The 23,008-nt window shown below is 50.6% G+C and overlaps 1 protein-coding gene across 3 annotated transcripts in view; it reads right to left on the bottom strand.

Moving 5' to 3' along the window:
• Positions 1-1,153: 1,153 nt before the first annotated feature.
• Positions 1,154-23,008, bottom strand: part of DIPK1B (divergent protein kinase domain 1B) — a 102,406-nt gene continuing 80,551 nt past the window's right edge. For all 3 annotated transcript variants that reach the window (XM_040405881.1, XM_040405882.1, XM_040405883.1), the window contains 3 exons: positions 12,176-12,283; positions 11,071-11,247; positions 1,154-2,367 (listed from right to left, as the gene is read on the bottom strand). In XM_040405881.1, coding sequence (XP_040261815.1) covers positions 1,555-2,367; positions 11,071-11,247; positions 12,176-12,283 — 1,098 coding nt within the window. In that variant the 3' untranslated portion in view covers positions 1,154-1,554. The remainder of the gene's footprint in view (positions 2,368-11,070; positions 11,248-12,175; positions 12,284-23,008) is intronic.

Here is a 23,008-nt window from a genome sequence, read left to right as displayed (position 1 = left end):
TGTAACTCCTATAGAAGTGAAAGGAGGATTCTAGGAGTTGTAGTTTCAGAACCGCAGGAGGTTGCTGATCCCTGCATTAAGCCATCAGCAATGGCCAGCAGATCGTTGCCCAAGCACGGTAGACGTACCTTTACGTCATGTCTCCCATGCTCGGGCAATGTCCTGCTGGTTCAGTGGTTGAGAATTTGGGAACCGCTAACACATGCAGTGTCCTGACCAATGACCTGCAATCTGTTGAGCTTTTAGCTGGGGCGGTGACGTATCGCGGGGATTTGGCAGGCGAGTCTCATGGCGCTGCTTATATTGCGACCAGAGTCCATTAGGTCTGGGTTTTTGTGACTGTTGCAGCAGATGTCGCCCCAGGATTATTGCTTCAGTTCCTTACCGTTTCCATGATCTCTGCTTGCATTCAGTAAGTGAAATCATTGCTCACATCCATAGACCCTGAGCATGTCACCACTGATTCATGTCACTGAATGCAAGCATCATTTCTGAACTCTGGAAGTGGCACTCCACAGACTAACCTTTGTCGTACACGGTTCTGTGAACACTCAGTTTGAGTTCACGCACTCGTCCTCGGAGGTGTCACTTCTCCTGATGACAAGTCCTCAGCTGTCTTGAGTGCTCTTCCATTGCTCTCAGATACCAAAGGGGTTGGTAAATTGCTGCCCTTTCAGCATAGCCGCAGCCGGCGTTCAGGGTTGCCATAGAAATCCTCCGAGTAGCGTGGTATGAACCCTGTTCACACAGTAACTGCGCCTCCCACCATAAAGGGGGGCAAAGCAGTCCTATAAGAGACCAGTGGGGCAGACACGGCGACTTTGGGTCATCTGCCTCCCACTACTTCCTGTTTGCTGCATTGAGTGACATCATAAAGAAGTTTAAATGTAACAAAATAAAAATGGAAGCCGCTTCACATAAAAGCCTTTAATTTACATGTAAATTGTTGGTTGGAAACGTCGCTGACATCACAGCAGCTGCAGGCACCATGGAGGGGAGTGGGAGCCGGCGGGAGAGGAGATTATCCGGACTGGCGCGCATCGCTGTCAGCTGCACGTTCTCTGCAAATCTGGCCGTAGACGGTGCAATTTTTTACGTAAGGCGAGCAAACTGATTACTGGGATGAAGTCGAGCGGACAGTGTCTGCCTCCCTTCACATTGAATCCCTGGGACAATGACATGACGGATGGCGAAGATCTGGAGAACAGCATTGACGTGAATGGTGTTCAGAACATGTTAGTGTGCGAGTAATGGACCTACCCGTATGGGCTCGTGCCCTCCTGGGTCTCTGATGTGAAGAGAGACAACTGCCCACGCAGATCCTGTCCTAATCGATGCCCGGCGTGGAGTCGTGTCTCTCCGCACCTGTGTCAGATTGGGTAGGCGAGTGTGCCTGCGCTAACATTACATAGGTAGGTCACAGGGACAGTAGTAGGTACACATTTCCTCCATAGGGTGCTGCTTGGAGGTTTTATGTACCAAAAATAGTTACCATCTACAGCTGGCATCAGGACGCCCCTTCTGGCAGCAAAGTAAGGTCCATGGGCCGCCAAGTTAGGAATATTTGGTATTTGAGATCTTCTTCCACAGTAAAGTCTTGAGATTGTTTAGTACCAGTGAATGGTGGACCTCCATCTGACTGGCGAGGCCGCTGAGGGTCATACAAGTCCGCAGGTGTTTCTGCAGCTCCTCCTTCAGGTCGGATGGCGAGCCGTACAGCAGGTACTCCTGCAGGAGCTGGCAGGCTTTCGCCAGGTTCGGCTGGATGACGTCATTTTTACACTGTTTCATGAGTTTGTCACAGGCGGCGGTGCAGTCTCTGCCGAACGTGCAGTCCGAGTTCTGCTCACAGTGGCGTCCCTTCAGGAAGCCTTTGATGGTCATCTCGGTGGCCACCTTCCTCAGGTCCACCACTTTGAAGTCGTACTTTTCGTTGTACCCGATGTTCTTGAAGCTGGTTTCACAGATGAAGAAGCTTCCGTACGTTCCATGGAAAATCTCCTCCACAAACTCCAACAGTCCAATGGCGATTTTGGCTCTTCTGGGCCAGGCAGGAGCAAACCACTGGTGGAGGAGTCGGTGCACGGGGGAAGGGAGAAGGTTTTGGAGAAAACTGGGCATCTGGGTGCCGTAGAGGGAGTCGTGAGGGATCTTCTCGGTGACATAGAGGTCACCACAGTGGCCGAGCAGCTGAGATGTGTGCTCCTTCTCGTGTAATGAGAGCATGAGGAGAAACTCATTCAGTTGCAGCAAGGCCCAGACAGACTTGGCTTCTGCCAAAGACACTTTGCCATCCTCGTTGACATCTGCCATGGTCAAAATCCGGCTCACCAGGGTTGTCAGCGACGTCTGGTCTCCCAAATTTGCCTGTAAGGATGGAAAACAGTAAAATGAGACTGAGGCATCTTCCGCTGATGACAGAGAGGTGTTAAAGGTATGAAAGGGGGTCAGTCAGCACAGCCCAATGTGCAAGTGCGCGCTGCTGTGGCTGAAAACACAAGGTAAAAAATACAATGGAACAGCCTCTGCAAACCAAATAAAGTACAAAAAAGTATTCTGATGCTAATGCTTATTATGTAAGTTAGAGATGCTTGGCAAATACATTTTGTACAAAATTATTTGGGCCCGTCTGCCAGCGTCAAGGCAATCTCTGTAAATAATTTTTGTCATTTAATTTTTGTCATTTTTGGTGCCAAAATGGCCTCCATTAAATCCAGGGAATGCAGGTACCAACATGCATGCTGAGCCCACTCCACCCCTCCCCTGGTGCCAAATGGCCACCAACGAATGCAAAAATTAAGGTGGGCCCAGCATGCATGTGGAACCTACACTCCCTGAATTGTATGGTGGCCGTCATGGCACATAACAGGTAGAATTTATTGTTTGGGCCCGTCTGCCGGCTTCAAGGCGATCTCTGTAAGACGGGAACCTAATAATTTTGTACAAAATGTATTTACCAAACATCTCTAATTTACATAATAAGCATTAGAATACTTTTTTGTACTTTATTTGGTTTGCAGAGGCTGTTGCATTGTATATTTTACATTCTGATTATTAACCCACGGGACCTCACAAGACTGACCCCTCTACTCTGCAGGGTCAGACTCTCCATGTGAAGGAGGACAGGATCTCCTGGGCTGGGGACCTGCTCCGGTTAGGACCAGGTGATTTTCCCAAAAACTAGGGTTGTCCCGATACCACTTTTTTAGGACCGAGTACAAGTACCGATACTTTTTTTCAAGTAGTCACCGATACCGAATACCGATACTTTTTTTAAATGTCATGTCACCGTTTTGGGGGATCTGTGGATGACGCACTGTCATGTGGGGGATCTGTGGATGGCACTGTTATGGGGGATCTGTGGATGGCACTGTTATGGGGGACCTGTGGATGGCACTGTTATGGGGGATCTGTGGATGGCACTGTTATGGGGGGGATCTGTGGATGGCGCTGTTATGGGGGGGATCTGTGGATGGCGCTGTTATGGGGGGGATCTGTGGATGGCGCTGTTATGGGGGACCTGTGGATGGCACTGTTATGGGGGATCTGTGGATGGCACTGTTATGGGGGATCTGTGGATGGCACTGTTATGGGGATCTGTGGATGGTGCTGTTATGGGGGATCTGTGGATGGCACTGTTATGGGGGATCTGTGGATGGCACTGTTATGGGGATCTGTGGATGGCACTGTTATGGGGATCTGTGGATGGCACTGTTATGGGGGATCTGTGGATGGCACTGTTATGGGGGATCTGTGGATGGCGCTGTTATGGGGGATCTGTGGATGGCACTGTTATGGGGATCTGTGGATGGCACTGTTATGGGGGATCTGTGGATGGCACTGTTATGGGGGATCTGTGGATGGCACTGTTATGGGGGATCTGTGGATGGCACTGTTATGGGGGATCTGTGGATGGCACTGTTATGGGGGATCTGTGGATGGCACTGTTATGGGGATCTGTGGATGGTACTGCTATGGGGTGGGATATCTGTGGATGGCACTGTTATGGGGTGGGGGGATCTGAGGATGGCATTGTTATTTGGTGGGGGATCTGTGGATGGTGCTGTTATAGGGGATCTGTGGATGGAACTGTTATGAGGAGGATCTGTGGATGACACTGCTATATGTCATCCACAGATCCCCCTCATAACAGTGTCCCCCAATACACCGGGCCCCGCCGCTCACCGAAGTATTTATAAACGTGAATCCTTATCCTGTTGTTAAGTTGAACTAACGCTGCCCTCTCCCATGTTCCCCTGTATCCCCCTGTATCCCCACAGCACTTACTTAAGCTTCCATAGCAGGCAGAGCAGACGGCACCAGTAACGTCACTCACTGACGTCGCGCGTCTGCTCCGCCTGCTTCACTCATAAAGTGGGCGGAGCAGGCGCGCGATGTCAGTGAGTGACGTTACTGGTGCCGTCCGCTCTGCCTGCTATGGAAGCTTAAGTAAGTGCTGTGGGGATACAGGGGGATACAGGGGAACATGGGAGAGGGCAGCGTTAGTTCAACTTAACAGGATAAGGATTCACGTTTATAAATACTTCGGTGAGCGGCGGGGCCCGGTGTAAGAGTACAGTGACTGCACCGGGCCCTGCCCATAGTTACGCCCATAGTATTCTATTTATGTATCGGGGCGGGGTATCGGCGGCTGAGTACCGCCGAGAAAACTCGGAATCGGTCCCGATACCGATACTAGTATCGGTATCGGGACAACCCTACCAAAAACATTTCCAATGCACAGTGATCCTTTCGATATGTTATAGGGACATACCAAAAGTTTTCATTGGTGGGGGTCTTGGAGCATTAGTCTCAGTAAGCTCTAGTACACACTCTGGCGGTATATAGACGGCAGGCTGACATTAGTCTCAGTAAGCTCTAGTACACACTCTGGCGGTATATAGACGGCAGGCTGACAGTCTCAGTAAGCTCCAGTACACACTCTCTGGCGGTATATAGACGGCAGGCTGACATTAGTCTCAGTAAGCTCCAGTATACACTCTCTGGCGGTATATAGACGGCAGGCTGACATTAGTCTCAGTAAGCTCCAGTACACGATCTGGCGGTATATAGACGGCAGGCTGACATTAGTCTCAGTAAGCTCCAGTACACACTGGCGGTATATAGACGGCAGGCTGACATTAGTCTCAGTAAGCTCCAGTACACGATCTGGCGGTATATAGACTGCAGGCTGACATTCTCAGTAAGCTCCAGTACACACTCTCTGGCGGTATATAGACTGCAGGCTGACATTCTCAGTAAGCTCCAGTACACACTCTCTGGCGGTATATAGACTGCAGGCTGACATTCTCAGTAAGCTCCAGTACACACTCTCTGGCGGTATATAGACGGCAGGCTGACATTAATCTCAGTAAGCTCCAGTATACACTCTCTGGCGGTATATAGACGGCAGGCTGACATTAGTCTCAGTAAGCTCCAGTACACGATCTGGCGGTATATAGACGGCAGGCTGACATTAGTCTCAGTAAGCTCTAGAACACACTGGCGGTATATAGACTGCAGGCTGACATTAGTCTCCGTAAGCTCTAGTACACACTGGCGGTATATAGACGGCAGGCTGACATTAGTCTAAGTAAGCTCCAGTACACTCTCTGGCGGTATATAGACTGCAGGCTGACATTAGTCTCAGTAAGCTCTAGTACACTCTCTGGCGGTATATAGACTGCAGGCACACAGTCTCAGTAAGCTCTAGTACACACTGGCGGTATATAGACTGCAGGCTGACATTAGTCTCAGTAAGCTCCAGTACACACTGGCGGTATACAGACGGCAGGCTGACATTAGTCTCAGTAAGCTCCAGTACACACTCTCTGGCGGTATATAGACGGCAGGCTGACATTAGTCTCAGTAAGCTCTAGTACACACACTCTGGCGGTATATAGACTGCAGGCTGACAGTCTCAGTAAGCTCTAATACACTCTCTGGCGGTATATAGACGGCAGGCTGACAGTCTCAGTAAGCTCTAGTACACACTCTCTGGCGGTATATAGACTGCAGGCTGACATTAGTCTAAGTAAGCTCCAGTACACTCTCTGGCGGTATATAGACTGCAGGCTGACATTAGTCTCAGTAAGCTCTAGTACACTCTCTGGCGGTATATAGACTGCAGGCTGACATTAGTCTCAGTAAGCTCCAGTACACACTGGTGGTATATAGACGGCAGGCTGACATTAGTCTCAGTAAGCTCCAGTACACACTGGCGGTATATAGACTGCAGGCTGACATTAGTCTCAGTAAGCTCCAGTACACACTGGCGGTATACAGACGGCAGGCTGACATTAGTCTCAGTAAGCTCCAGTACACACTGGCGGTATACAGACGGCAGGCTGACATTAGTCTCAGTAAGCTCCAGTACACACTGGCGGTATATAGACGGCAGGCTGACATTAGTCTCAGTAAGCTCTAGTACACACTCTCTGGCGGTATATAGACTGCAGGCTGACAGTCTCAGTAAGCTCTAGTACACACTCTCTGGTGGTATATAGACTGCAGGCTGACAGTCTCCGTAAGCTCTAGTACACTCTCTGGCGGTATATAGACGGCAGGCTGACATTAGTCTCAGTAAGCTCCAGTACACACACTGGCGGTATATAGACTGCAGGCTGACATTAGTCTCAGTAAGCTCTAGTACACTCTCTGGCGGTATACAGACTGCAGGCACACAGTCTCAGTAAGCTCTAGTACACTCTCTGGCGGTATACAGACTGCAGGCACACAGTCTCAGTAAGCTCTAGTACACTCTCTGGCGGTATATAGACTGCAGGCACACAGTCTCAGTAAGCTCTAGTACACACTGGCGGTATATAGACTGCAGGCTGACATTAGTCTCAGTAAGCTCTAGTACACACTGGCGGTATATAGACTGCAGGCTGACATTAGTCTCCGTAAGCTCTAGTACACACTGGCGGTATATAGACTGCAGGCTGACATTAGTCTCCGTAAGCTCTAGTACACACTGGCGGTATATAGACGGCAGGCTGACATTAGTCTCCGTAAGCTCTAGTACACACTGGCGGTATATAGACTGCAGGCTGACATTCTCAGTAAGCTCCAGTACACACTGGCGGTATATAGACTGCAAGCTGACATTAGTCTCCGTAAGCTCTAGTACACACTCTGGCGGTATATAGACGGCAGGCTGACATTAGTCTCAGTAAGCTCCAGTACACACTGGCGGTATATAGACTGCAGGCTGACATTAGTCTCCGTAAGCTCCAGTACACACTGGCGGTATACAGACTGCAGGCTGACATTCTCAGTAAGCTCCAGTACACACTGGCGGTATATAGACTGCAAGCTGACATTAGTCTCCGTAAGCTCCAGTACACACTGGCGGTATATAGACTGCAGGCTGACATTAGTCTCAGTAAGCTCCAGTACACACTGGCGGTATACAGACGGCAGGCTGACATTAGTCTCCGTAAGCTCTAGTACACACTGGCGGTATATAGACGGCAGGCTGACATTAGTCTCAGTAAGCTCCAGTACACACTGGCGGTATATAGACGGCAGGCTGACATTAGTCTCAGTAAGCTCTAGTACACACTGGTGGTATATAGACGGCAGGCTGACATTAGTCTCCGTAAGCTCTAGTACACACTGGCGGTATATAGACGGCAGGCTGACATTAGTCTCAGTAAGCTCCAGTACACACTGGCGGTATATAGACGGCAGGCTGAGATTAGTCTCAGTAAGCTCTAGTACACACTCTCTGGCGGTATATAGACTGCAGGCTGACAGTCTCAGTAAGCTCTAGTACACATTCTCTGGCGGTATATAGACTGCAGGCTGACATTAGTCTCAGTAAGCTCCAGTACACACTGGCGGTATATAGACGGCAGGCTGACATTAGTCTAAGTAAGCTCCAGTACACACTGGCGGTATATAGACGGCAGGCTGACATTAGTCTCCGTAAGCTCTAGTACACTCTCTGGCGGTATATAGACGGCAGGCTGACATTAGTCTCAGTAAGCTCCAGTACACACACTGGCGGTATATAGACTGCAGGCTGACATTAGTCTCAGTAAGCTCTAGTACACTCTCTGGCGGTATACAGACTGCAGGCACACAGTCTCAGTAAGCTCTAGTACACTCTCTGGCGGTATACAGACTGCAGGCACACAGTCTCAGTAAGCTCTAGTACACTCTCTGGCGGTATATAGACTGCAGGCACACAGTCTCAGTAAGCTCTAGTACACACTGGCGGTATATAGACTGCAGGCTGACATTAGTCTCAGTAAGCTCTAGTACACACTGGCGGTATATAGACTGCAGGCTGACATTAGTCTCAGTAAGCTCTAGTACACACTGGCGGTATATAGACTGCAGGCTGACATTCTCAGTAAGCTCCAGTACACACTGGCGGTATATAGACTGCAGGCTGACATTAGTCTCCGTAAGCTCTAGTACACACTGGCGGTATATAGACTGCAGGCTGACATTAGTCTCAGTAAGCTCTAGTACACACTGGCGGTATATAGACTGCAGGCTGACATTCTCAGTAAGCTCCAGTACACACTGGCGGTATATAGACTGCAGGCTGACATTAGTCTCAGTAAGCTCCAGTACACACTGGCGGTATATAGACTGCAGGCTGACATTAGTCTCGGTAAGCTCCAGTACACACTGGCGGTATATAGACTGCAGGCTGACATTAGTCTCAGTAAGCTCCAGTACACACTGGCGGTATACAGACGGCAGGCTGACATTAGTCTCCGTAAGCTCTAGTACACACTGGCGGTATATAGACTGCAGGCTGACATTCTCAGTAAGCTCCAGTACACACTGGCGGTATACAGACGGCAGGCACACAGTCTCAGTAAGCTCTAGTACACACTGGCGGTATACAGACGGCAGGCTGACATTAGTCTCAGTAAGCTCCAGTACACACACTCTGGCGGTATATAGACGGCAGGCTGACATTCTCAGTAAGCTCTAGTACACTCTCTGGCGGTATACAGACTGCAGGCACACAGTCTCAGTAAGCTCTAGTACACTCTCTGGCGGTATATAGACTGCAGGCACACAGTCTCAGTAAGCTCTAGTACACACTGGCGGTATATAGACTGCAGGCTGACATTAGTCTCAGTAAGCTCTAGTACACACTGGCGGTATATAGACTGCAGGCTGACATTAGTCTCCGTAAGCTCTAGTACACACTGGCGGTATATAGACGGCAGGCTGACATTAGTCTCCGTAAGCTCTAGTACACACTGGCGGTATATAGACTGCAGGCTGACATTCTCAGTAAGCTCCAGTACACACTGGCGGTATATAGACTGCAAGCTGACATTAGTCTCCGTAAGCTCTAGTACACACTGGCGGTATATAGACGGCAGGCTGACATTCTCAGTAAGCTCTAGTACACTCTCTGGCGGTATACAGACTGCAGGCACACAGTCTCAGTAAGCTCTAGTACACACTGGCGGTATACAGACGGCAGGCTGACATTAGTCTCAGTAAGCTCCAGTACACACACTCTGGCGGTATATAGACGGCAGGCTGACATTCTCAGTAAGCTCTAGTACACTCTCTGGCGGTATACAGACTGCAGGCACACAGTCTCAGTAAGCTCTAGTACACTCTCTGGCGGTATATAGACTGCAGGCACACAGTCTCAGTAAGCTCTAGTACACACTGGCGGTATATAGACTGCAGGCTGACATTAGTCTCAGTAAGCTCTAGTACACACTGGCGGTATATAGACTGCAGGCTGACATTAGTCTCCGTAAGCTCTAGTACACACTGGCGGTATATAGACGGCAGGCTGACATTAGTCTCCGTAAGCTCTAGTACACACTGGCGGTATATAGACTGCAGGCTGACATTCTCAGTAAGCTCCAGTACACACTGGCGGTATATAGACTGCAGGCTGACATTAGTCTCAGTAAGCTCCAGTACACACTGGCGGTATATAGACTGCAGGCACACAGTCTCAGTAAGCTCCAGTACACACTCTGGCGGTATATAGACGGCAGGCTGACATTAGTCTCAGTAAGCTCTAGTACACACTCTGGCGGTATATAGACGGCAGGCTGACATTAGTCTCAGTAAGCTCTAGTACACACTGGCGGTATATAGACTGCAGGCTGACATTAGTCTCAGTAAGCTCCAGTACACACTGGCGGTATATAGACTGCAGGCACACAGTCTCAGTAAGCTCCAGTACACACTGGCGGTATATAGACTGCAGGCTGACATTAGTCTCGGTAAGCTCCAGTACACACTGGCGGTATACAGACTGCAGGCACACAGTCTCAGTAAGCTCCAGTACACGATCTGGCGGTATATAGACTGCAGGCTGACATTAGTCTCAGTAAGCTCCAGTACACACTGGCGGTATATAGACTGCAGGCTGACATTAGTCTCCGTAAGCTCTAGTACACACTTAGGGGCTGAGAAGCTTCTGCATCGTGCAGTTATCCAGGGGATTCTGCGCAGGAAAGGATTGGTTGGTGCAGACTTAATATAGTTTTCTAATAAAAAGGAACATGGCTCTCTAATAAAGTGAATTACAGAACCGCGTGGACTCATCACCCCCACACACTAATAATTTACATGACAGCTCCACGTTAATGAATGTTGATATAGTTGTAGTCTCACTAGGGGACGTGGCCTTTATACCGCACTGTCAGACCTTGTATACTGGTGCATTGTACCGTAGCTCATCTCTACAGCAGTAACAGGCCGCTTATTAGGCCGTCCCTGTGGCCTCCAGTCAGGGCTGGCCGGGGCCTATGTTAGGTCTCTGGCATTGCATTCACGGGGGGCTGAGTAGATGGCGGGACGCTAGTCACCATGCCATCTAGGGGTTAAGCGGCTGGGATCAGAGTTATCAGCAGGAGCCCAGTATCAGTCAGTGCTCCCGCGATGGTCCTGTACGGTCTGTGTCGGGTCCGTCCCTGCCGCCTGTGCTGTCAATCCTGGACTCCACTCCAGACCAAAACTTCAATGTTTTTATTTTCCTAAAAATGACTGTCAGAGACAGAAAGTGCAAATAAATTGGATTAATTGCTGGCCCTGGCTGAAACCTGCGCCCTCCATTCTCACCTTTAAGAAGTTCAGCAGCATCTCCTTGAACTCGTCCATGGACGTCCCTCTGGTGGGTTTATCAAACAGGACGAGCTCCCTCCGAGGGACGGCGTCCGGGTTACTGTCCACTTTCAGATTCTCCTCCACCCCGCACTTGATGATGACCTCTCTCTCCCTCCAGAGCCCCCGGTAGACCTGTGGAAGACAGAAACAGTCAGCTTGTTACAGCTCCTTCCTTCAGGGGGCGATCCCATCATAGGATATGCCATGTCTGACCGCTGCCTGTCCCCAGAAGCGTGCTCGCTGTTTTCAGATGGCCCCGAGGAGAAGATGAATGCAGGCTGCAGCCACCTCTCCATTCACAGCGGGGTGGCCTCAGGCAGAGGTAGGTGGGGGTCCTAGAAGTGGGACCCCCATCCATCAGACATTTATCGGATGGGAATACCACTAAGGGAATATAGATGAGGACTGGTGCAGGACTAAACTATGGATCTGACCCCTGTTTCCACAGTACAGATGAATTGGCGGGGGTCCGACTGCCCGAGAAGGGGGTGCAGCTCCTACCAGACCAGAGGCTGCACCTTCACAGCCATGATATAATGTGACGGGATTGTGTACGGCTGGGGGCAGAGCAGATCTGCCATTCAAGACCCTATGGGTAATATTATCAGAACACATCCACCTGAATACGCAGGCTGACTCTGTTCAGCAGCAGAGATAATCCGGTTTCCTCCTGATGAAGGACACCCAGCGGCCGGATTATAGGAGCCAATTATCGGAATGAGCTTTCCTAACACTTGTTCCTGATACTTTGCCCGGTTATCGTGCGGGCTAACAGGGGCCTAAGTGTAAGCTCTGCAGACTAGGTCTGACATGGATACTTTCTGCGAAGCCCCCTGCAGCGAGCTCCGATGTCGGCTCCTCCGTCCACCTGTAGAGTTTGGTGATGATCCCGGCAAACAGGCAGCGCACTGCAATCTGATCTGCTGCTGGGATGATACCCACCTTTTACCTGCACCAGTTCCCATAACTGTGTTCACCAGTGACACCCAGTATAAACCGCCTTCCCCCAGTATCACACGTCATTCTCCACTGCCCCCAGATCTGCGGCTTCTAGTGGTACCTGGTGGGTGGGCGAGGAGGACAGGCACTGATGGAAGACCAGCGTGCGGTCATCACACAAGTCCTTGCAGGCTGAGCCGGAAATAATCCCTTTCTTGTACTGGTCGCACTGGAAGAGAGACAGACAGCAGTGTTAGAGGCGTCGCTCATGACTCCCATCATCTCCTGCATATTCATGATCCCCATCATCTCAAGCATACCAACATCCAGCACTTCATGTGTTCCCTCACACATATAGCGCTGGCATGTCCCGCAGTGCTGTGCTAACCACTGAGCCATATCTCTGTTTGCTGTCAGGAAATGGAAACATTCATTTGCACCATAATGGATGGTTTTAGTTCACATCTTATTCTGGGGATAGCACAGTCATGTCCGCCCAGGGTCATAGGATTTAGGAAAGGACAGGGATCTTATTCCTTCCTAAGAAAGGCGCAGCATCTAAAATGGCGATTTCTGCTTGCTTTCGCCGCCTCCTCCTCCCTGTGCAGTACGTGCTACAGCCAAAGCTTCCTAACAGACTTCAATAAATAAATGAGTCCCTGCAGACGGCGGGTCAATACGTTGTTATCAGTCCGTCTTTAACAGTAACCACCATCTGACAGACGCACAAGCACCTTAATTAAAACAGAGTGGCAGCGGCCGCGCCGCAGAGGATCTGCCAGCAGCTTTCACAGACAAAGCCACTTTCAACAGGCTCCTCTTTAATTGCTTCGCTGCTCGGCCCGATCCGCGGAAATGTCTGTGATATTGTCATCTTCTAATGGGGAATATTATGCGGTTTGGAGGCCGCTCTGTGCTGTGGGGGGGGGGGGGGGGGGGGGGGGAATTACCTGGAAAGCAGATGGGACATGGAGCCGTCAGGCTGGGACACAGGGTGGTCTTCTGCCCCGGCTACGACAGCTGTGCCCCCCACTAGGAGTAACCCAGCACGCTCACAATACTCGCATTAGTGCTGACCTCCCAGTATCCTCCACATCACCAGGCACACAGTAACGCGAGGGCTGCACTCGGACACGTAGAAAGGAAACACGCAGATTGTGAAGAAACAGCCCAGTGGTCGTCATACACCGAAAATCTAACCGGGCCGGATGTGTGACAACTTGTGTCCGTCACAATACCACTCCACTGACAACCACTGGATGCCACATTGCGGTCTGCATGATGTGCACGCCCGGCTCTACCTGAGGCTAAGTATCACCCATGGCAGTCACAGCTTCCCATACAGTGACCGTGGACAGAACGAGCAACCACGGTGCAATCTACGGCAACCACGGTGCAAATCTACAGCCACAATGGTGCAATGTACAGCAACCACGGTGAGAATCTACGGCAACCCTGGTGCAATCTACGGCAACCCTGGTGCAATCTACGGCAACCACGGTGCAAATCTACAGCCACAATGGTGCAATGTACGGCAACCATGGTGAGAATCTACGGCCACGACGGTGCAATCTACGGCAACCCTGGTGCAATCTACGGCAACCCTGGTGCAATCTACGGCAACCACGGTGCAAATCTACAGCCACAATGGTGCAATGTACGGCAACCACGGTGAGAATCTACGGCCACGACAGTGCAATCTACGGCAACCCTGGTGCAATCTACGGCAACCCTGGTGCAATCTACGGCAACCCTGGTGCAATCTACGGCAACCCTGGTGCAATCTACGGCAATCTTGGTGCAATCTACGGCAACCTTGGTGCAATCTACGGCAACCCTGGTGCAATCTACGGCAACCCTGGTGCAATCTACGGCAATCTTGGTGCAATCTACGGCAACCTTGGTGCAATCTACGGCAACCTTGGTGCAATCTACGGCAACCCTGGTGCAATCTATGGCAACCCTGGTGCAATCTACGGCAACCACCGCTCCAACATTACCCATTCACTTCTATTAGATTGGGAATTAAAGAAGTGGACTTCTAGTCCCGGCCTAACACCCTAAAGTACTTACCTAGTCCTGGCTTGATTCCCCTTTAAGATCAGGAGTGAGCTGGACACTGGGAACCAGCGGAGAACCCAGCGGTGGGATTGTGTTGCGGTGATTCAGATGGGTTTGAGGGTTTCTGGGCTTTTCACCAGGGACCCCAAACAGCGAGGGCTACCAAGAAGGACACAGGTACCGGCCACATGCATCCCCAGCCACGGTCCAGGTCTTAAAGCTGTACTCTCCAACTGCTGCAAACCCACAACCCCCAGCATACTGCAGGTTGTAGTCAACGGTTTCTTAATTTTATCTGTATCTGGGAAAGTTGGGTGACAACCCACACGGTTTTGCACAGCCTGGAGGTACACCCCTGACTATCTGCAGCTACATCACGGTGAAAAGCTGACCGACAACCCTTGTAAGGTCTATCCTAGCGGTTCTCACCCTCAGGACGACTCCTGTTCACTCGGTTCACCTGTTTAGAGGAGGAAAAGAGAAGCAGCTTGTGAGACGCCATATTCCTGGAATCTGGTCGGCGGCCAATGTGGAGCAGGTGTCTGCCTGTGATCAGTGCGCCTCCGTGTCCCCGATCCAGGATCACCTGCCGCGCTCACTGGAGTGGATTTAGTCTCAGCTCACTAGAAAAATCTGTAAAGGAAAATGGGCCTAATCCCCTCATAAAATCCATAGCGCAGGTGCAGCAGCCTTAGGTGCAGCGCCCGCAGTAACAGGCGCGTCCTCAACGCTCACGTCTCATCCGCCTTTTCTACAAACAAATGAAATGCACAATTATTAGAGGCGAAATCCTTCCCGACTTTTCTGCCCTCAAAACTCAGCTTTTCTGCTCTCCGCTGGCTGCGGGTAATGAATATTAATGGCGGAGAACCACTTGTGTGAGGCTCCCAGAAGGCACAATCTCTGGGTAATCTCATGCAAATACCGCCGTGTGTCACTAATTCTGCCTAAAAAGAGATTTCTTTTCCAGTTTTTTTTTATGCAGTCAAAGCAGGAGACTGGCAGCAGCAATCAGAGGGACTGGCAAAGGGGGGCTGGCATCTTCTGCTGGACGGGCACCAATGCCATCTGTCCTGGCCACTGTGCCGCCTGGTAATGGAGCCGGCAATTACTGCGTACAGGCGGCTGCAGATGAGCGCAGCACGGATCACTCTGGGCCCAATACATGCAGCCCCGGGGCTCGATTGCCATCTCTGCCCGGCTTTGGGTTCCATCAGGTGGGCACGGCCACCTCTACTGCCGCCCGGGGGATTGCCTCATTGTTACTCGTCTCAATAACTCACCATTTTCAAGATCCTTGCTGTCAGTGAATGGGAACAGTTCACATTCAGCCCCGGTCCTGCAGTTCATACAGCCCCTGATAAAGAGGACCTCTCATTAGTAAATCTCTGCATCCCATAGGAAGCGACTACTCTGGACTGGTGTTTATTCCTATGGTGTTCCATTCCTCTATTACTCCTGCCAGAAGATAGAACTGGGTGTCACCAGCAGGAGGTGCCCGACACGGCCCAATCAGCGCTGACAGGGGATCGGTAACAGTTATTCAAAGAGTTATAGTAGGAATAACAGAGGAATGGCACAACACAGAGCTCTATGAAAAAATGCTCCATAATTATTAAATGGGGAATGCAAGTAGTTACTAAAACAGACAGGAGAGCGGACTGCTCTTCAGCTTCTGGGTGTAAACAGGGCCTCCATTCACTGACAGCAAGCACACTTCTTAGAAATGACAAGGAAATGAAAACTCTGCTGTGGAACCTTTTAAGTTAAAAAAACAAAAACTGATCTTGAAGAAAACAGATGTATGATTTATATGAATATTCATCTCCCCCGATGCGCGGCTCATCACTACCTTATTATCCCGTCAGCGCCGATGTGCTGTTGTCAGGAGACTGAGGCTCACACTGCACAACGGTTGTCAGAAGGGAGACCTCAATAATTCCCCTCCACTGCCGCTCACCCCAAAACTCTCCATTACTAGAAGACAGTGGGGTCAACGCAACGTCTGCGGCTATCTGCACCTGACACCTAGTGGGATACAGTCCCTCCAGAGGACTACAATAAGGACAAGAGGGGGCGCCACAGAGGGAGATACTGTCCCTCCAGAGGACTACAATAAGGACAAGAGGGGGCGCCACAGAGCGGAATACAGTCCCTCCAGAGGACTACAATAAGGACAAGAGGGGGCGTCACAGAGCAGAATACAGTCCATCCAGAGGACTACAATAAGGACAAGAGGGGGCGTCACAGAGCAGAATACAGTCCCTCCAGAGGACTACAATAAGGACAAGAGGGGGCGTCACAGAGGGAGATACAGTCCCTCCAGAGGACTACAATAAGGACAAGAGGGGGCGTCACAGAGCGGAATACAGTCCCTCCAGAGGACTACAATAAGGACAAGAGGGGGCGTCACAGAGGGAGATACTGTCCCTCCAGAGGACTACAATAAGGACAAGAGGGGGCGCCACAGAGCGGAATACAGTCCCTCCAGAGGACTACAATAAGGACAAGAGGGGGCGCCACAGAGGGAGATACTGTCCCTCCAGAGGACTACAATAAGGACAAGAGGGGGCGCCACAGAGCGGAATACAGTCCCTGCAGAGGACTACAATAAGGACAAGAGGGGGCGTCACAGAGGGAGATACTGTCCCTCCAGAGGAGTACAATAAGGACAAGAGGGGGCGCCACAGAGCAGAATACAGTCCCTCCAGAGGACTACAATAAGGACAAGAGGGGGCGCCAGAGAGCAGAATACAGTCCCTCCAGAGGACTACAATAAGGACAAGAGGGGGCGTCACAGAGCGGAATACAGTCCCTCCAGAGGACTACAATAAGGACAAGAGGGGGCGCCACAGAGCGGAATACAGTCCCTCCAGAGGACTACAATAAGGACAAGAGGGGGCATCACAGAGCGGAGATACTGTCCCTCCAGAGGACTACAATAAGGACAAGAGGGGGCGCCACAGAGCGGAATACAGTCCCTCCAGAGGACTACAATAAGGACAAGAGAGGGGCGCCACAGAGCGGAATACAGTCCCTCCAGAGGACTACAATAAGGACAAGAGGGGGCGCCACAGAGCGGAATACAGTCCCTCCAGAGGACTACAATAAGGACAAGAGGGGGCGCCACAGAGCGGAATACAGTCCCTCCAGAGGACTACAATAAGGACAAGAGGGGGCGCCACAGAGCGGAATACAGTCCCTCCAGAGGACTACAATAAGGACAAGAGGGGGCGCCACAGAGCGGAATACAGTCCCTCCAGAGGACTACAATAAGGACAAGAGGGAGCGCCACAGAGCGGAATACAGTCCCTGCAGAGGACCACAATAAGGACAAGAGGGGGCGCCACAGAGCGGAATACAGTCCCTCCAGAGGACTACAATAAGGACAAGATGGAGCGCCACAGAGCGGAATAAAGTCCCTCCAGAGGACCACAATAAGGACAAGAGGGGGTACCACAGAGCGGAATACAGTCCCTCCAGAGGACTACAATAAGGACAAGAGGGGGTACCACAGAGCGGAATACAGTCCCTCCAGAGGACTACAATAAGGACAAGAGGGGGCGCCACAGAGCGGAATACAGTCCCTCCAGAGGACTACAAAGGACAAGAAGGGGCGCCACAGAGCGGAATACAGTCCCTCCAGAGGACTACAAAGGACAAGAGGGGGCGCCACAGAGTGGGATACAGTCCCTCCAGAGGACTACAATAAGGACAAGAGGGGGAGCCAGAGAGTGTGATACAGTCCCTACAAAGGACAAGAGGGGGCGCCACAGAGTGGAATACAGTCCCTCCAGAGGACTACAATAAGGACAAGAGGGGGGCGCCACAGAGCGGAATACAGTCCCTCCAGAGGACTACAAAGGACAAGAAGGGGCGCCACAGAGCGGAATACAGTCCCTCCAGAGCAGTGGTTCTCAACCTTTCTAAAGCCGTGACCCCTTAATACAGTTCCTCATGTTGTGGTGACCCCCAACCATTACATTTTTTTCCTTGCTACGTCATAACTAATTTTGCTACTGTTATGATGACCCACCAAAAACACGCACAGACACCAATACACCAAATGTTAATTCAAATACACAAGTATTCATTCATAACCACAGAACTTTAGCATAAATACAAAATATTTGTAAACCAAATAAAAAACTTTAAAATAAATAATAAACAACAAATACCCCCTAAAAAATAACTCAGTGGTGCTCACAGTACCCCCCCCCCCCAAAAAAAATAAATAAAAAAAAATCAGTGGTTCTCAGGGTACCCCCCAAATGAATAAATCAGAAGTGCTCAGGGTCCCCCAAATAAATAAATCAGCGGGGCTTCAGGTCTCCCCCAAATAAATAAATCAGCGGTGCTCAGGGTACCCCCAAATAAATAAATCAGTGGTGCATCAGGTTTCCCCCAAATAAATAAATCAATGGTGCTCAGGGTCCCCCAAATAAATAAATCAGCGGTGCTTCATGTCCCCCCAAATAAATTAAGCCTTGCTCAGCCAAATAATTAAAATAAAATTAGCCAGGCTCAATTAAATCATTGGTGGCAGTGGTGCTCAGCGGCGGTGTAATTAACGAAAAAACTCGGGCCTCAGCAGACAGGCAGGCTCCTTCAAGTACAGGCAGTGATAGGACATCACTTCCTGTGCGCGAGGATAAGGGGCCGCTGCCGTTGTGCGGGCGACCCACAATAGGAAGCCTCAGGCGACCCCCCGGAAAGGGCCGATCGACCCCCAAAGGGGTCGCGACCCCTAGGTTGAGAACCGCTGCTCCAGAGGACTACAAAGGACAAGAAGGGGCGCCACAGAGCCCAATACAGTCCCTCCAGAGGACTACAAAGGACAAGAGGGGGCGCCACAGAGCAGAATACAGTCCCTCCAGAGGACTACAATAAGGACAAGAGGGGGCGCCACAGAGCAGAATACAGTCCCTCCAGAGGACTACAATAAGGACAAGAGGGGGCGCCACAGAGCGGAATACAGTCCCTCCAGAGGACTACAATAAGGACAAGAGGGGGCGCCACAGAGCGGAATACAGTCCCTCCAGAGGACTACAATAAGGACAAGAGGGGGCGCCACAGAGCAGAATACAGTCCCTCCAGAGGACTACAAAGGACAAGAGGGGGCGCCAGAGAGCGGAATACAGTCCCTCCAGAGGACTACAATAAGGACCAGAGGGGGCACCACAGAGCGGAATACAGTCCCTCCAGAGGACTACAATAAGGACAAGAGGGGGCGCCACAGAGTGGAATACAGTCCCTCCAGAGGACTACAAAGGACAAGAAGGGGCGCCACAGAGCGGAATACAGTCCCTCCAGAGGACTACAAAGGACAAGAGGGGGCGCCAGAGAGCGGAATACAGTCCCTCCAGAGGACTACAAAGGACAAGAGGGGGCGCCAGAGAGCGGAATACAGTCCCTACAAAGGACAAGAGGGGGCGCCACAGAGTGGAATACAGTCCCTCCAGAGGACTACAAAGGACAAGAGGGGGCGCCAGAGAGCGGAATACAGTCCCTCCAGAGGACTACAATAAGGACCAGAGGGGGCACCACAGAGCGGAATACAGTCCCTCCAGAGGACTACAATAAGGACAAGAGGGGGCGCCACAGAGCGGAATACAGTCCCTCCAGAGGACTACAATAAGGACAAGAGGGGGCGCCACAGAGTGGGATACAGTCCCTCCAGAGGACTACAATAAGGACAAGAGGGGGCGCCACAGAGGGAGATACAGTCCCTACAAAGGACAAGAGGGGGCGCCACAGAGTGGAATACAGTCCCTCCAGAGGACTACAATAAGGACAAGAGGGGGCGCCACAGAGCGGAATACAGTCCCTCCAGAGGACTACAATAAGGACAAGAGGGGGCGCCACAGAGCGGAATACAGTCCCTCCAGAGGACTACAATAAGGACAAGAGGGGGCGTCACAGAGCGGAATACAGTCCCTCCAGAGGACTACAATAAGGACAAGAGGGGGTACCACAGAGCGGAATACAGTCCCTCCAGAGGACTACAATAAGGACAAGAGGGGGCGCCACAGAGCAGAATACAGTCCCTCCAGAGGACTACAAAGGACAAGAGGGGGCGCCAGAGAGCGGAATACAGTCCCTACAAAGGACAAGAGGGGGCGCCACAGAGTGGAATACAGTCCCTCCAGAGGACTACAAAGGACAAGAGGGGGCGCCAGAGAGCGGAATACAGTCCCTCCAGAGGACTACAATAAGGACCAGAGGGGGCACCACAGAGCGGAATACAGTCCCTCCAGAGGACTACAATAAGGACAAGAGGGGGCGCCACAGAGCGGAATACAGTCCCTCCAGAGGACTACAATAAGGACAAGAGGGGGCGCCACAGAGTGGGATACAGTCCCTCCAGAGGACTACAATAAGGACAAGAGGGGGCGCCACAGAGGGAGATACAGTCCCTACAAAGGACAAGAGGGGGCGCCACAGAGTGGAATACAGTCCCTCCAGAGGACTACAATAAGGACAAGAGGGGGCGCCACAGAGCGGAATACAGTCCCTCCAGAGGACTACAATAAGGACAAGAGGGGGCGCCACAGAGCGGAATACAGTCCCTCCAGAGGACTACAATAAGGACAAGAGGGGCGCCACAGAGCGGAATACAGTCCCTCCAGAGGACTACAATAAGGACAAGAGGGGGTACCACAGAGCGGAATACAGTCCCTCCAGAGGACTACAATAAGGACAAGAGGGGGCGCCACAGAGCGGAATACAGTCCCTGCAGAGGACTATAATAAGGACAAGAGGGGGCGCCACAGGGCAGAATCCAGTCCCTCCAGAGGACTAAAAAAAGTATACAGCTCAGCAGACAGTATCACACAGGATAGGATTAGATACACAGCTCAGCAGACAGTATCACACATGATGGGATTAGATACACAGCTCAGCAGACAGTATCACACAGGATAGGATTAGATACACAGCTCAGCAGACAGTATCACACAGGATAGGATTAGATACACAGCTCAGCAGACAGTATCACACAGGATAAGATTAGATACACAGCTCAGCAGACTGTATCACACAGGACAGGATTAGATACACAGCTGAGCAGACTGTATCACACAGGATAGGATTAGATACACAGCAGGCAGTATCACACAGGATAGGATTAGATACACAGCTCAGCAGACAGTATCACACATGGTAGGATTAGATACACAGCTCAGCAGACAGTATCACACAGGACAGGATTAGATACACAGCTCAGCAGACGGTATCACACATTATAGGATTAGATACAGTGCAGATGTGAACATCACCCAATATAATGTCCCAAGAGCTTGCAATCTAAGAAATTCTGTTCTGGTCATAATGGGATATATAGTCCCAGAGCGGCAGTGGACAGATCTGTGTCACCATGACGACCAGCGCGGTTGCAGGTAACGCACACACAGCGCACCCTGCGCAGGATCTCAGGTCATTAAGAAGGATTCAGGAAGAGACTTGTCAGTTCTGCTAAAGTTAATGTTTGCCGGATCCATTCACCATGATAACAGGCGGCGCCGCGTCTCGTCTGCCGAATCGGAGGGAAAAACCCTTTGCATCTCAGCGGCTTCATGTACATCCATCATCATTCAATGGAGGGGTCACAGCTCACCCCAAAATCATGAACCATGTTACATACATGAAGATGTGCTGAACACTGAAGCTAAGCAGAGCACTAGCCACCTCACGGTCACCCATATACTGTATGCATGGAGTAACCCCACCAGCAGAATAGTGAGTGCAGCTCTGGAGTATAATACAGGATGTAACTCAGGATCAGTAATGTATGTACACAGTGACTGCACCAGCAGAATAGTGAGTGCAGCTCTGGAGTATAATACAGGATGTAACTCAGGATCAGTACAGGATAAGTAATGTATGTACACAGTGACTGCACCAGCAGAATAGTGAGTGCAGCTCTGGAGTATAATACAGGATGTAACTCAGGATCAGTACAGGATAAGTAATGTATGTACACAGTGACTACACCAGCAGAATAGTGAGTGCAGCTCTGGAGTATAATACAGGATGTAACTCAGGAGCAGTACAGGATAAGTAATGTATGTACACAGTGACTGCACCAGCAGAATAGTGAGTGCAGCTCTGGAGTATAATACAGGATGTAACTCAGGATCAGTACAGGATAAGTAATGTATGTACACAGTGACTGCACCAGCAGAAGAGTGAGTGCAGCTCTGGAGTATAATACAGGATGTAACTCAGGATCAGTACAGGATAAGTAATGTATGTACACAGTGACTGCACCAGCAGAATAGTGAGTGCAGCTCTGGAGTAATATACAAGATGTAACTCAGGATCAGTAATGTATGTACACAGTGACTACACCAGCAGAATAGTGAGTGCAGCTCTGGAGTATAATACAGGATGTAACTCAGGATCAGTACAGGATAAGTAATGTATGTACACAGTGACTGCGCCAGCAGAATAGTGAGTGCAGCTCTGGAGTATAATACAGGATGTAACTCAGGATCAGTACAGGATAAGTAATGTATGTACACAGTGACTGCACCAGCAGAATAGTGAGTGCAGCTCTGGAGTAATATAGAAGATGTAACTCAGGATCAGTAATGTATGTACACAGTGACTACACCAGCAGAATAGTGAGTGCAGCTCTGGAGTATAATACAGGATGTAACTCAGGATCAGTAAAGGATAAGTAATGTATGTACACAGTGACTGCACCAGCAGAATAGTGAGTGCAGCTCTGGAGTATAATACAGGATGTAACTCAGGATCAGTACAGGATAAGTAATGTATGTACACAGTGACTGCACCTGCAGAATAGTGAGTGCAGCTCTGGAGTATGATACAGGATGTAACTCAGGATCAGTACAGGATAAGTAATGTATGTATACAGTGATTGCACCAG

Source organism: Bufo bufo, chromosome 8 (assembly GCF_905171765.1).
Source record: "Bufo bufo chromosome 8, aBufBuf1.1, whole genome shotgun sequence".
NCBI classification, from domain to species: domain Eukaryota; kingdom Metazoa; phylum Chordata; class Amphibia; order Anura; family Bufonidae; genus Bufo; species Bufo bufo.
Note: the sequence above shows the minus strand (reverse complement) of the source record. Positions and strands in the feature narration are given on the sequence as shown.